The 15,777-nt window shown below is 41.5% G+C and overlaps 2 protein-coding genes across 3 annotated transcripts in view; one reads left to right on the forward strand and one right to left on the reverse strand.

The window, feature by feature from the left end:
* Positions 1-67: 67 nt before the first annotated feature.
* On the reverse strand, positions 68-8,318 carry cfap157 (cilia and flagella associated protein 157). The gene is made up of 11 exons (XM_077600762.1): positions 8,280-8,318; positions 7,261-7,390; positions 6,506-6,632; positions 6,173-6,444; positions 4,424-4,577; positions 2,575-2,842; positions 2,449-2,507; positions 1,976-2,084; positions 1,348-1,421; positions 1,208-1,267; positions 68-1,044 (listed from the first exon to the last, which is right to left on the reverse strand). The coding sequence occupies exons 1-11, from the start codon at positions 8,316-8,318 to the stop codon at positions 915-917; spliced, it is 1,422 nt and encodes a 473-aa protein (XP_077456888.1). The 3' UTR covers positions 68-914.
* Positions 8,319-9,207: 889 nt separating this feature from the next.
* LOC144074943 (doublesex- and mab-3-related transcription factor 1-like) overlaps positions 9,208-15,777 on the forward strand; it is a 29,595-nt gene continuing 23,025 nt past the window's right edge. Inside the window, exons 1-3 of one of the 2 annotated variants that reach the window (XM_077601650.1) lie at positions 9,208-9,435; positions 10,485-10,641; positions 15,375-15,443. In XM_077601650.1, the coding sequence (XP_077457776.1) occupies positions 9,232-9,435; positions 10,485-10,641; positions 15,375-15,443 (430 nt within the window). In that variant the 5' untranslated portion in view covers positions 9,208-9,231. The remainder of the gene's footprint in view (positions 9,436-10,484; positions 10,642-15,374; positions 15,444-15,777) is intronic. The other variant, XM_077601651.1, reaches the window with a different exon arrangement.

Here is a 15,777-nt window from a genome sequence, read left to right on the forward strand (position 1 = left end):
TCAAGTCTCTTTTTGTGTTGTGCCTCAATTGTAGCACATTCAAATCATTGATGTAGTCCACGGGTACTCATGGAATGTTGGACACTTGTTGGACAGTCTGATTCAGTCTTGCCAATCATATTGTGTCTTGGAACAGGTGTCATTTGATGTCTACTGTAGTCTTCATTAGGAAATTGTTTAATATATAATGTTATGAGTCATCTAGTGGCCGAATGTTTAGTGCGTCAGGCTCACAGTTCTGAGATCGAAGTTTTGATTCTAGGTCAGGAACTACCTATGTGGAGTTGGCATGTTTTCTCTGAGCTTGTGTGGGATTTCTCCAGGTACTCCGGTTTAAATGGCAGTTCATCGTGAACCCTGCCTCCTGTGCGTTGTTAGCAGGGCTAGGCTCCATCATTCCGGCAATCCTTGCAAGGATAAGCGTTACAGGAAATGAATGAATTAGTCATCTAAATCGTCATCTAAAATAGTTTGATCAAAAATGTCCAATCATTAACTGTAGTAATCAATTCAATTTGTAGTGGGAGCCTACCACTTCAAATTTGGAAGACTCACTGTCAATGACAGCCGATGAGTTAGCAATCAGTTTATACGCATGCACAATAGCACGACCTGGCTAGTTCATATCGATCCGCCGTCAAAGGCAGCCAATAATTTCATCCTTCAAAAAGATTTTCGTTACATTAGCCTTGTTCTATAGATTTTGTTGTTTTGATTGTGTCAGAGGCGGCCCGGTGGCGCAAGTGGTTAGCGCGTCGGCCTCACTGGGGTCCTGGGTTCAACTCCAGGTCATGTACATCATGTGGAGTTTGCATGTCCTCCCCGGGCCTGCGTGGGTTTCCTCCGGGTAATCCAGTTTCCTCCCACATTCCAAAGACATGCATGGTAGGCTGATTGGACACTCTTAATTGCCCCTAGATATGGGTGTGAGTGTGCATTGTTGTCTGTCTCCTTGTGCCCTGCGATTGGCTGGCCACCGATTCAGGGTGTCCCCCGCCTCTGGCCTGGAGACAGCTGGGATGGGCTCCAGCACCCCCCACGACTCTGAGGATAAAGCGGTTCAGAAAAAGAGAGATGAGTTTGTGTTAAATGGCTCGACACTGATAATGCTAGTTGTCTTCTGGTGTGCTTTCCTTTGCATTAAAAGAGTGATGTTTAAAATGTTTACCTTTCTTTGCTGTAAAACTCAAATTGTGAGGTCACAAACCTGCGCGATGGAACGTTTTTGCCTTCCCGAGCAGGTCGCGCACGGCCCCTCTTTCCTGTCCTAAATGCAGCAAAATGACAAACAAGGTGTATCAAAGGGAATTTCGACAAATTTTAGAGAAACCAAGCAGCAGCTTCTACCGATTTATGATGGTGCAGGGGGTGCTAGCGAGGAGCTTCTGAGCCTGCTGCTTCCACTGGAGCACATCTTCATCCTGCATCAGGTAAGTGGACAAAGTATGCACACCCGTCAGATGACAACGAACCAGTGTAGTGCATTCATTTTCTGTACCGTTTGTCCTCACAAGGATTGGCGGGAGGTGCTGGAGCCTATCCCAGCTAACTATGGACACCAGGTGGAGAACACCCAGAATCACACTTGCATTCATGCATAGGTACAATTTAGTGTTCAACCAGCCTACTGTGCATATTTTTGGGATCTGGGAGGAAACCAGGGTACCCGCACAAAACCCACATGGGGAAAACATGCAAACTTCACACAGGAAAGTCTAGACCTGGGATCGAAATCTCGATCTCAGAACTCTGTGGCCATAGCACTAACCACATGTCCACTGGGCTGCTTGTATTGCGTTCAAAATTCATCAAGTGAGGTGTCTTATCTTTTTATGTAGATATTAATCCATACATATTCTTTTAAAATGTATGCCAAGCTTTGGGAGAAAAAATTACATTTATATTATAGTTGGTATCATTTTTTACTTTGGCTTTTAAAAGTACAAATCAATTTGTCATTTTGTTGAAACGTTACCGAAAGTGACGGCTTAAGGGCGTTGATCACCTCCTTCAGTTGGCCAATCTTCTTCTGTGCCTCATGTAGCTCCGCCTCCAAATGACTGAATGCACAGGCGTGGCCTTTTCTACATGGGAATGGAACAGCAAAAAATAAAAATTCCCCCAATATTGTTCTAACTTAAAATATTGACTTTTTAATACCCACTTATTTTTAGTATTTATAACTCAAGTTGATAAAATGAGCTATGTCAACTTGAATGTTATACGTCAAAACTTAAATTGTCAAGTCGCACTCTACTTCAAATGTTTCTTAGAGCTTAAAATTGTCCAATTCCCCCCATATTTTATTTAATGTTTTGTCATAATTAAAGACCTGTTTTAACTACGGCATTAAGTACAATCATTGTATATCATCACCAAAATTGAACTCCCTTTCAAACTAATTGAGGACAATCTGTTGTACAATGAAGATGACCCTGCAATCTGAACCTGAGGGCCTCCAGCTCAGTGCACCGTTGTTCCAGGTCGGCCTCCAGCTGCTGCACCACCTAGTGGCGAGAGGTTATCAATACCTACTTTTCAATCATCGCAAACATGGAAATTAAAATTGCCGACCTTCTTGCGGACACAGCTGCGTCTGGCCATTTTGGCTACGGTTTCTTCCAGAACGGCCACTTCAACATCCGCGTGGCCCCTCTGCTGCCTGAGGGTGTGGTTCTCCCGGGCCAGCTGGTGAGCCCTCTCGCAAAGGTGGGCGTAGCGCGCCGTCACTTCACGGTTCTCTAGCGCCACCCGCCTACTGGCCTCAGGCAACTTTTCCTCCACCAGACGATCTATCGCCGATGCTGCATCCGCCGCTGCTGTTTCAAGCGCCTTCTCTAGCCTGCCCACACAAGGATTTTTTTTCAGAAATAAAACCTGGGTAAATGGAAAGTCAGTAATTGATTTCATATAAGTATTCTATTGCCATATACCGTATTTTCACGACTATACGGCGCATCATATTTTTAGCCGCAGTGTCAATAACGAGTGCTATTTCTGTATTTTACACACAAAGGACGCACCGTTTTTATAGACGCAGCCAGGCATGGCAAAACATACACCAGTTTAAACAAACACGCTAAACCCACATGCTAAAAACCCGTTTTTATAAAGGCAACGGAAGCAAAACTGAGTTTGGTTGGACTTTATCTAGTCAATTTACAATGTACTCACGTCATCATCACCCACAAATCCATCAAAGTCCTCATTTTCTGTGTCCGAATTAAACAATTGTCCAAACGAGTCATCGAAAACGCTGAGTTTTATACGTTCGTCCAGGCGGCCACAATACATTCGCAAATAGTAGCTAGCTAGTAGCTAGCGTAACTTTTCCAACGCTGTTTTCCATGCTTCGTAAAGCTGTGTTAATGCCGATGTATACAGGCCACAATCCATTGGGTGTATTGACAAAAGAACTACACATACCTGTCAACCTCTGCCGATAACTGCCCTTATAAATGATTATGATTCCCCTTACAAACCCCCCAAAAACCTTACAAACACCGTACGAGTCGTACGGTGTTTGTAAGGTTTTTGGGGGGTTTGTAAGGGGAATCATAATCATTTATAAGGGCAGTTATCGGCAGAGGTTGACAGGTATGACTACATATCCCAGCAGTCACTGCGCAGTACTTTTTCTACGGGGAAAATAGTAGAGTAGGGGGCTGCTTGCCGTAGTTGTGAGAGCTGTAGAGGATGGTGTACCCTATTGACTGATTTATTTTATTTTATCGTGATAACAATTTTAGTATTGGTCCATATATAAGGCGCCCTGTCTATTTTGGAGAAAATTTAAAACTTTAATGTGCGCCTTATAGTCGTAAAAATACGGTACCTCACATTTTTGGTTTGGACCATGTGGGCTTTTTCTTCAAATGCCAATGAAACTCTTTTGGAGTTGCTTGTTTACAATATACAATGTTTTTCTGATATCCATCAACAAAATACTTCTATATTTTGGATGTTTTTTGTCTCTTAAATATATACAATATGTTTAATAGAATGATCTTTTGAAATGTTTTGGAAAGAAACTGTAGTTTACCAAACTTTGGATTGTTTGGATGTTTAGACGTGGTAGATGTGTCACTGTGCAGTCAATTGGAATAAAGAGATTTTTTTTTTACATTCCACTGAAAAGAACTGCAAAAAGGAAAAAAAATCTGCAGGTGGACAAGAAATTAAACCTGGCATTCTGTCTGACTACCCTTTGTGTATAATTATGAGACTCATACCTAGAGGCAATTTAGAGTGCCAATCAGCCTACCCTGCATGTTTTTGGATTGTGGGAGGAAACCGAAATACCCAGAGAAAACCCACACAGGGCCGGGGAGAACATGCAAACTCCACACAGGAGGACCGATCTGGATTTGAACCCAGGTCTCCCACTGTGAGGCTGCCGGGCTAACCACTAATTTGTTTTTACCTGCACTTTTCCAGATGAGCCTTCTTATTGGCACCACAAAGGGCGTCTGCGTGCTCCTCTTCTTGGTCGGTCAGCTTCTTTTGTGCGGCCGCCATGTCAGACATCAGCTGCTCTTTCTGCTTCTCAAAGCACTCTACCGCCATCAGCCTATCAGCTAGGAGCAGATGGACTTAGGGAAATTTGTTTAGCGTTTTATCTGATTATCATTTCTCTATTTTGAAATAAATGACCGTATCGCATTGTCTCACGTTATGTCGTTTCGTCTTTGTCACCTTTCCTGCATGTCGTCTTTTATATGCGCATGTAAACCGTACCCTGGTTTCAGTATTCATTTTTTGAGGGACAAATACGGCTTATATGCGACAAAATACGGTAAGCAACAATAATTGACATGGAATTGAAGTCAATTGAGGAGGAAGTGGTTCGGGAATGCCCCAAAATCAACAGGAAATCACTTGTAATTCACCCAAAATGAACAGGAAGCAACCTGCAAAACTGTGTTAAGCAAAGTAACCCAATGCAATTTCTCTAGATATTGCATTTCAGAGTAAACTTAGTCACGAACATTTTAATGGTTTATAAAATTATTAGCGCAGCAAAGTGAACGAGTGGTTATAACATCCGCCTCACGGCTCTGAGATCAAGGGTTCAATCCCTGGCAGGTTCTGACCTTCCTGTGTGGAGTTTGCATGTTTTCCCCAGGCCTGTTTGGGTTTCTTCCTGCTATTTTCAGTTACCTCTCACATCCCAAAAACGTGCGTACTAGTCTGGTTGATCTCTCCATATCAGGGGTGGGCAATCCTAGTCTTTGTTCTAACCAATGTAGCACAGTCTTAGAGTTTTAGATTTTGGTTTCTGTGGAAACAAGAAATACTTGCCTGTAATCCACTAATTGCACCACAGATTGGTGAAAAGGTGTCCTCTTGATGGGTTGGAACGAAAACCCGCACCCACTTTGGCCCTTTGTGTAATAGTTTGCTCATCCCTTATCTAAATTGTTCCTAGGCATGAAGGTGCCCATGAAGAGTTGTTTATCTCATTCTGCCCTGTGATTGGCTGGCAACCAATCCCGGGTGTTATTGTCTACTGTCCAAAGTTGGCTGGCGATGCGACTTTGCACCCCCGCAGCCCTTGAGGATAACTCATTTCATCTCATTTTCTGAGCCGCTTTATCCTCACTGGGGTTGTGGGGGGTGCTGGATCCTATCCCAGCTGACTTCGGGCCAGAGGCAGGGGACAGCCTGAAGCGATGGCCAGCCAATCGCAGGGCACAAGGAGACAAACAAGCATTCACGCTCACATTCATACCTAGGGGCAATTTAGAGTGCCCAATCAGCCTACCATGCATGTCTTTGGAATGTGGGAGGAAACCGGAGTACCCGAAGAAAACCCACGCACCCCCGGGTGAACATGCAAACTCCACACAGATGGTAGAACGACCTGATTTGAACCCAGGTCCTCCATTGTGAGGCCGACGCACTAACCACTAGTCCGCCAGGTCGCCCGTAAGGATGACTGGTATGGCTAATGTATGAATGAAAGTCTTTGCTACTAAAAAAATGCAATAATATATTTAAAAAAACATACGCATATTAAAGTTGGGTGTACCAAAACTAGTAACTTGTCCTATGAAGGATTAACTCATGTGTCAATGACGCCAATGCGTTTTCCATGGCTGTCATCTATCCCAGTCCAAATGGATTGGACCGCTATCGCCATCAATGACACCAAGCAGGTTTTAAATCTTACTTAGTCCGGCGTTGTCCCCCTCCAGGCGGTGGACGTGTTCCCGAAGTTCCCGGATCTCCTTTTCCATCCGTTGCTTGAGAACTTGTCGGTCCTCCTGAGCTTCCTGCAGACTTTGGTCCAGCCGCTCCGTCAGCCGCTCCAACTCGTCGTCCTTGTCCAGGAGCTCCTTCTTCAGGTACTCCACCGTGTCCTTCCTCTCCGTCTCCAGGGAGACGCACCGACGCTCCAGACGCGTTTTTTCCTTCTCCAGGCGCTGGCATCTCAGCTTCTGTCTGGACTCGTCAATCATTACCAATCCGTCTTTGTCGTCGTCTGTCCAAGTTTTCGACTCACCTCTCAAGATCCTCGTGCAAAAACCTTATTTGTTGCAGATACAAATTCTTCTCTTTATTTCCAGGATCTTCTTGTTGGACGTGAACGACATGACTCTGCTTTTTCTTCTTTTCTTCTTGTTTCTTCTCTTTTTTAGGCATGGCAAGAAGACAAAAGAGTAAAGTTAGCCTGCTCGGTTGCTAGGCAACGGTGCGTTCAGAGACGCTCGGACAAAGTCGGCACTGATTTGCTGGTTTAAAAAAATCATTGTTAATTTTGTTTTTGGGTGGATGAAGACAAATGTTTCTGATAATCACGTACAATGTTTTATTTATTATTATTATTATTTTGTAAAAATAAAATGTCCCTTGGGATTTTTTCAATGCAATAAGTGTGGCACAGCTCAAAAAAGGTTGGGAAACACTGCCTTATACAAGTATTTGTATGATGTACACAAGTTTTGTTCAAACTTTTTTGCTCCAAAATCTACTTTTCAGGCAGTCAACTTCCTGCGATCTACCTTTTTTCCAGGCTCCTGACAAAGTTCAGCAATTAGGTATGTCGATGTAACTCACAATAGATTCCGTTGCGAGATTTATCAACATGTATGGGAGTGAGAGGTAACGAGGGTGAAAATCAACTCCCGAGTCATGCACTAGCTTACTGGAAATATTATGCCTTATTCATAAAGCAGGCAAACACACAAGCACGACGTGGAGTTTTCTGATTATTATGAGTGTCGGTTGTGTAGTGCCAGCGTAGAGCAGTCATCTTACCTAGCGGGGAGGTCGATAGCAAAAACAAGAGGTCGAAGATCAGGCAAGACGAAGCAAGGCGGAAACGCGAGAAGGTACTTAAAAGTGAACTGATTAAGACGATCAAGCAACATGGTAAAGCTCTGGTTGGCTTAAATCAGGGGTGGCCAAGTCTAGTCCTTGAGAGCCCCTATCCAGTCTGTTTTCCATATCTCCCTCCTCTACCACACCTGAATCAAATGATCAAATAATCACCAAGCTATCCAGAAGCTTCATACCGATCCCGATTATTTGATTCAGGTGTGTTGGTGGAGGGTGACATGGGAAAACTAACTGGATATGGGGCTCTCGAGAACTGGATTTGGCCCCCGCTGACTTTTTTTACATTTTTAAATCACTTACTTATGTTTTTACTGGGAAAAACACACTTTGTGGAGTAGCACCACCAATTTCGTTATACGCAGCTGTGTATAATGACAATAAAGGATTTGATTGATTTTGATTGAAATAGTTCTTGATGTTTGATGAGCTGCACCTGCCATTGCGTAACACATAAACTGCTGGATCTGTGATTGGGTCACAGGAGCAACCACCCACCTGTCTGGCCCTGGGCCTGACAATTGTCGTGCGATCTACCAGTAGTACCCTGGCTTTCTACTGGTAGATCGCAATCTAGGTATTGACCATTGACCACCCATGGTCTAAATATTATGTCTCTGTCTTGTTAGAATTTGTGTGCCCTATTTGGTTATAATTAACCCAAAAATGCATATTTCTTTCAAATTAAATAAGCATGGCTATACATTGTTTTTCAGGGGAAATGTTTTAACATGTACGTATTAGTTTTAAAAATCAGCTTATTCTCCTTTTTTTTACTGCTCTACCTAGGTTGTTTTTTTCAAGCTACACATACCTGGTGTTTAAAAAAAAACCTACTTTACTATTTATTATTTTACATCTAAGTCCCTTAAATGTTTTTATTGATATTTAATAAAAAGTTAGTTTCCAACATTAGTTTCCAAATGTAATGTGTTTTCTACTTGAAATATCAACAGAGCCATACACATCTGCAGTAGCATCTTTATTTTTGTGCCACTTTAAAAGCTTACATTTAACTTCTCCAATGACAAGCAAATGTTATATACAGTACTATAAACTGCCAGCATTGATCAACAAATGTACAGTTATTTCCTTATAGTAATATTTGATGTAGCCTTTTTAAAATTTTGCTAAGCATTCCATAACGGCAGTTATAAAAATATCACATTTCAGAACCTATGTTCTGTTTCGCTATGTTTATTGTCTTGAAAACAAGTTTGTACCTTCTGTCCACACGAGAGACTTAAAGAATTTGCAATTAGAAGTCGCTGGCCTCGTTGTTTATTACAGCATCCCAAAAATGGAAATGAAGTATATTTGCAATTCGGATAATTTTGTGTGGGAGGCGGCCCGGCGACTTGAGTGGTGAGCACGTGGGCCTCACAGTTCTGGGGTCCTGGGTTTAAATCCAGGTCGGTCCACCTGTGTGGAGTTTGCATGTTCTCTGCGTGGGTTTCCTCCAGGTTCTCTGGTTTCCTCCCACATTCCAAAAACATGCATGGTAGACTGATTGGACACTCTAAATTGCCCCTAGGTATGAGTGTGAGTGTGAATGGTTGTTTGTCTCCTTGTTCCCTGCGATTGGCTGCCCACCAATTCAGGGTGTCCCCCGCCTCTGGCCCAAAGTCAGCTGGGATAGGCTCCAGCACCCCCCGCGACACTAGTGAGGATAAAGCGGTGGAGAAAAAAATGAGAACTTGTTTTTTTAGCTCTCCTATGTGCAAATTCATCAAGTCAATAGCACTTCTGTTGATAAATTCATCACGCAAGAGTATCTTACTCCCACTCGCAACCAACAACTCCCACATTTGTGGAGAAGAACAAGTGTCCGCATGCTGAGGGAGGACGGCTCACATGTCCACTCCGCCCTACAGGGTCGGAATTATCAGCGTGATGATGAGAATGACCTTTCATTTCCGAGATCGTCCGGCCATGAGCGAGACTCAGCGAGGGCCCAGAAAGCCCAAGTGCTCTCGTTGCCGCAACCATGGCGTTTTGTCGCTACTCAAAGGACACAAACGATTTTGCAGATGGAAAGACTGCTACTGTGAACAGTGTAAGCTAATTGCTGAGAGGCAGAAGATCATGGCGGCTCAGGTAATTCCAAACACACACGATTGATCATGTTTAGTGGTATTGATGGCAATAGACTTTGTTGACCTAAGAATTGTGCAAATTCCGAATCCTTAAAAACCTCATGATTAATATTCTGTTTGTATTTTTTTTAAGTTTGAATATTTTTACACTTTATAAACTAACAAAACAAAAAAATATGTTATATATATATTTATATTTATTAATTAAGATGGAGATGATATACAACATTTATTTGATTCATTCCTTTTACGAATCGCTTAGGTCGCGGGGGTGCTGGAGCCTATCCCAGCTAACTATGGGCATCAGGCGGGGGACATCCTGAATTAGTGGGCAGCCAATCGCAGGGCACAAGGAGATGGGCAACCATTTTACATCGCACTTACACCTAAAATTTGAGTGTTCAATCAGCCTAACATGTATGTTTTTTTGGGATGTGGAAGGAAACCGGAGTACCTGGAGAAAAGCCTTGCAGGAACGGGTAGAACATGTAAACTCCACACAGGGAGGTCTGAACCTGGAATTACACCATCGATCTCAGAACTGTGAAGCTGGCGTGCTAACCACTCTTCAACGGGCCGCTATACAACATTTAATAACGGGAAAATAGCACTGATAAAATAAAAATGAATGATACTTAGCTTTTTATTTAAAAAAAAATTAATGACTAGAAGTCATTCAGTCGGGCCCGGCGGATGAGTGGTTAGCGTGTCAACCTCACAGCTCTGGGGTCCTGGGTTTAAATCCAGGTTGGTCCACCTGTGTGGAGTTTGCATGTTCTCCCTGGGCCTGTGTGGGTTTCTTCTGGGTACTCTGGTTTCCTCCCCCATTCCAAAAACATGCACGGTAGACTGATTGGACACTCTGAATTGCCACTAAGGGGAAATTTAAAGTGTCCAATCAGCCTACCATGCATGTTTTTGGATGATGAACTCACATTAATACATGGCAGAAGGACGATTGAACTCCACATTTTTGGACGTCAATGGCCGTCAATATCTGAGGTTGTGCTAACAATTGATGTTTCTTTTCTTTTGTGTGTGTTCCTTGAGGTTTCCTTGAGACGAGCGCAAGTTCAGGATGCGGAATTTAACCTCCTAACACCGGTCAACCCTTCCAGCCCGGTCTCTACAGCCAACATGGCAGACAACATCCATGACCTGTATGCTGGCGAGGGCACCTCCTCCTCTTCTCTGATGACGGGTGCAGGTTAGGCATCATTTACATGTCTACCGCCATCAAGGCAGCCAATTAGTTTACTATATCAAATCATTTTAAAGCCATTTTAACAACAAGAAATTTGCTGATCTCCTTCCAGAATTTAATTGCTGTATTGCGGTTTTTAGAGTTAATGCAGCTAACATATAGTTGATATAATTGTTTGGCAGCGTACAAAGTGAAGTTGTGTCAGATTTCACACCAAATAGCCCACACGCTTGGATCAATTAACAATTTTCCAACTTTCTAACATTGCTAAAATTCATGTGATATCACCCCTAATCTTTACAGCTGCCCCAAGAAACCAATTCAGCCTATTCATTTCCAATCTAAAAATATTTTCAAAATGCTTCATGCCCTCTGTTTCACACAATTCCCCTAAAAAAATACAGGAAGTCCTAGGGTTACGATGGCCTTAACATATGACCTTCATTCATTCATTTTCCCTAGCGCTTAGGGTTCTTGGGGTGCTGGAGCCTATCCCAACCAACTAGGAGCACCAGATGTGGCACACCTTGAAATGGTGGCAAGCCAATCGCAGGGCACAAGGAGACAAATAACAATTCACGCACACACTTATACTTAGGGGCAATTAAGAGTGTTGAACCGGCCTACCCTGCATTTTTTTGGGATGTGGGATGAACCTGATAAAACCCACACAAGCCTGGGAGAACATGCAAATCTGGCATTGAACCCTAGCTTGAAGTCAACGCGCTAAACACTCGCCCCCGGGCCGCCTGATACATATAACCCCCCCCAATGTTTCCATTCACTATTGTGTGCCGTTGGTGGTCATTGTATTTACCATAAAAATCTTTCTTAAATTGTCCCGAAATCAACAGGAAATTACCTATAATCAATGTTCCCTCTAATTTTTTGTTTGTCTGGGCAGAAAGACAACCTCCCTGAGCACACTGAGTACCGGTGTGAGCAACATCATCATTGCTTGCTATGGGCACACACCAGTATCACACCTGCCAAAAGCAGGTGTATGTCTACTACACATAAATGATTTAGTAATAATAAAATGTAATGATTAATATCTATGAATGGGCAGCCCGGCGGATGAGTGGTTCGTGCGTTGGCCTCAAAGCTAAAAAAAAAATAAAAAAAAGGGATTTTATTTTGTGCGCTCCATATGATTTGCTGTGCGCAGAGAAGACAAGAGTAGTGCGCAATTGCGCACGCGCGCAGCTTAGAGGGAACATTGCCTATAATTATCCTGAAATGAACAATAAAGCACTCTAAAATAAATTCTTACCTGCCATTGACAACAATAGACATCCAATTCATTGAAAAGTGGTCATTCTCACAGAAAATTACTTATCAACGTGTTGGTACATTGTTATTTTTGACTACTTTTGGGAACACACCGTCCTTGGAGAGAATAGCTTCACACAACATAATGCATGTTATTAGTGCTAAAAAGTTACGCCAGCGTGCGGGAAATTGTATGATCGCTCGGGGAGGCGCGCATGCCGACACATTGTTCTTTCTAATATCTGAGAGAGCATTTTTTGGAGAGCGTGCGACACGGCAAGTCAAGGCCGCTGCCGTAGGAGGCGAGAACGCAGCGACTCTGCCATGACCGGAGAGATGAGTGACATTGGATCAGAGAACAAAAAGCAGAAAAAGATGGAGAAAAAGATGGCAGAAGCACGTGCTCACGTTGCCGATAGGTGGTGCTGTTGACTTGGAGTGACATTGCATTTCGAAGAACGTTATCATGAGCATGATCAAATTCTAAAAGAAATAGGTCGTCATTTCAAAAAGTCCCCCCATTAGGAATACTAATAAGTCCCAATTTTTATGCTCATTTATTTATTTACATTTATTTTTTATTCACATTTTGGCAGAGAAAACTCAGCTTTTATTTTTGGTTGTGTATTTTTAACCACTAACCATAAGTACCTAATTATGAAGCTTTGTACATTGATAAAAAATTAAGAAAAAATAATAACCTTAAAAGGATTACACCACCTAATGGGGTAGTGGTTTTTGCGCCCGACTTTGCTGAGCGGAGCCTGGGTTTGATTTCCTCAGAGTGGCGGTGTGATTGTGAGTGTGAGTGGTTGTCCTTTTCATTGTGCCCTGCAATTGGCTGGCAACCAATTCAAGGTGTCACCCGCCTGTTGCCCATGGTTGTCTGGGATAGGCTCCGGCACCCCTTGCAATCCTTGGAAGATGAATAAATCTTATGATTTATTTATTTATATATTTATTTAACTCTTTATCATAAGATGAATAAATGAATAAAAGGATGACAAACAGAAATAGACCAAACATTTTTTGTATGTAACTCATTGTCTGTCTGCCTTTAATTAGGATATATGTCCAATTTCTATAAAGTGGGAGTACTGGATGTGAATGCTCATTGGTTCATTCGTCTCCTCCAGACAACATAGATGGCACGTCTACTGCCGTGAATGGCAGCCAATGAGTTAAATCAGTGTCCTGTGAATTATGTATACATAGTTTTAAATATTTTTTTACATGTATTTTGGATTGGTTTATCATTTTGATTAAAATTGTTTACAAACCTTTAGCATCTCATTGTTCAATAAATATTGCATTTTTTACCATTTTGTGTTTAATTGGGATTTCTTTGAAAACATCTATTTAAAAAACTTTAGCTCATGACTTTTTATTATTTTATTAATACATTTTTTTGTGCTCCCAAATCTGACACCGAGCTGTATGATACTTGCCCGTGCCAAAACTGAAATGAGATCACGTTTTTTAAGTTAAGTAAAACTTTAAAAAAATTCAAATACTAAATTTCTCTCACAGTTGTTTGAATTTAAATTGATTGCTATTAAGTCTTGGTTAGCCACCACTTTAACTCATTTGCTGCTATTGACATTAACAGTGTTACGTCTAGGGCATGGAACGTAGAGTAGGACCCAAATGAAAGGAAGCAATTAAGGGATGAGGACGTGGATTGCTTTAACAAAACGTTAACCACTGATGCAGGAAGGCAGTCAAGAAAATAACAAGTACAGACGCTCCCCTACTTACGAACGCAATTGGTTCCGAGCGATTGTTCATAAGTTGAATTTGTTTGTAAGTTGATTCAGTGCTATATTTTGTATTATAATTTATGTTTAAGGCCGATATAAGTATATTGAAGGTTTATACAAGTGCATTTGTATGTTTAAGGCTTGTATAAGTAACACGCATTGGTTTGTACTGAAAAAAAACATTTAATAAAATGGAGAGAATATGTACAGTACTGTAGAGAGAGAGATTTATGTATTAGAAACTGGCCAAAAGAAGCGACCTAATGACGATTGCACAGTTTTCTTCTTTTTTTCATCATAAATGATGCAGTAGCACTGTATGGCATCATTCAATTGATTTGCAAACTTTGTGCAACGTTCAATATTTGGGTCCTGCTGCTCGATCTTTCTGTTTATAAATGGTACTGAATGTGCAACGCTCACCACTCTCACGCGCATCAAGCTTCGTTATTATTGCCACTCGTTTCAAATGAAATGGCTTGCCTCTTCCTTGCAACTCCCTCAATAGAAGCCTTTAGCTTTTTACCAACCATATTCAATATTGGATGCATGAGATATTTAATGATACAAATGAAAAAGGTTCTTTGCACACTGGAGATACATTCACGCACTTCCGCATTGCAACAAAGAAGAAGGTAGATGCTGGGTGAGCTGAGCTCTCACAGCGCCAGGCGTCGGTATTAGCGGCGGAAAGAAGTACTACTCCGAAAAAGGCGCGAAATACAAAATTGGACTTGCGAACATTTGTTCGTAAGTTGAATGTTCGTAAGTAGGGGAGCGTCTGTACTTAGAAATAAATAACAAAATCAAACCTGACGTGGAAAGACATGGGGGAACGAGGAACTTGGAAATTGGCAGGCATGGAAAATTGGCGTGAAACAAACAAGGCAGACGATCCCACAAAGTCTGAAAAACACACATGGTTTAAATAGACAGACACGGGTTGATTACAAAATACACACACCTGATATCATGAGGGAAGGGACACCATGAGGGACACAATAGGCAAAAAGCAAACATACCAACCAAAACCCCAACTAACCCTAACAAACAGACGTCCAATCCATTTGAAATTGGAGGGCTGGTGGAAAATGAATGTTCATATACTGCCAACCAATCGCTTCAAATGGATTAGACCGCGACTAATGATACTCATCTCATTTCATGAACTGTGATTTTTTAATCTCCTCTACAAAAACTGTTACCAGGGACAAGGTTCAAACAAAAGTCAATGCATTAACAGTTGTGCTACTTCATCAAAGTATGCTTCCTGTTGCCAAAAGCGCAACTCGAGCCCAAATCGTGCGCAGCCATTTTTTTTTAGCTGTTTTTGTTCATTATACATATTGCTTGTATTAGTAAGTGGTCAAAAGGCCCTATAAAATATATACATGTGCAAAATACCACACTCTGGCAGCAACTACGTCAGACGCAAAATGTCAGTCCATACCTTTTTTTTCTTGTTTTAATTATTTGAATCATTTTACACATTCCAAATGCACATAATAAATTATAAAGCAGAAAGAACACTGGGACAAATCCCCATTGGACAGCCTGACATTTGAGCCAAAAGGGCCAATGTTAATATACATTTTTAACTCAAAGAATGAGAATGGAAATTGGAAAGGCAAGATGTTAAATAAAATGAAACTTGCACTGTTTTAGATGCGACAACAACATAACTGGGGAAACTTTGTCTTGTAGCCCTTCAGAAGCAATATGCAGCAGCACCAAGCACCAGCCATGAGCCCAACACAGGTGCAGAGTGGGCAGGTAGGATTGCAATTTTCACTGAGTGAATATTACAATTTATATCAGGATATCAATATGAGTCCCATGATTTGAACAGTCTAATCATTGTTCAATAAATATTGCAATTTTACAATTTTTGTTTTTAATTGGGATTACTTTTAAAAAATCTACATGGAAAACTTTTGCTAATGACTTTTTATTATTTTATTTTTATAATAATAATAATAATAATAATAATAATAATCGGACATAGGCCATGTCGTCATTACCACAACACAAAAGCCTACTTGTCATCACACGCAGAAACTGCGTGTGACGAAATTGATGATTATAATTTGAATAACAATAAGTAATT

This window comes from Stigmatopora argus, chromosome 5 (assembly GCF_051989625.1).
Source record: "Stigmatopora argus isolate UIUO_Sarg chromosome 5, RoL_Sarg_1.0, whole genome shotgun sequence".
NCBI classification, from domain to species: domain Eukaryota; kingdom Metazoa; phylum Chordata; class Actinopteri; order Syngnathiformes; family Syngnathidae; genus Stigmatopora; species Stigmatopora argus.

What these genes read in the sequence shown, in the direction of transcription:
- cfap157 (XM_077600762.1), bottom strand. Translation starts at nt 8,318, where the DNA reads ATGCTACTGCAGATGTGTATGGCTCTGTTGATATTTCAA. An exon ending in GGGGGACAACGCCGGACTAA is followed by an intron (nt 4,578 to 6,172) that starts GTAAGATTTAAA and finishes ATCTGCTCCTAG; the next exon opens with CTGATAGGCTGATGGCGGTA. An exon ending in AAAAACGTTCCATCGCGCAG is followed by an intron (nt 1,045 to 1,207) that starts GTTTGTGACCTC and finishes CTTTATCCTCAG; the next exon opens with AGTCGTGGGGGGTGCTGGAG.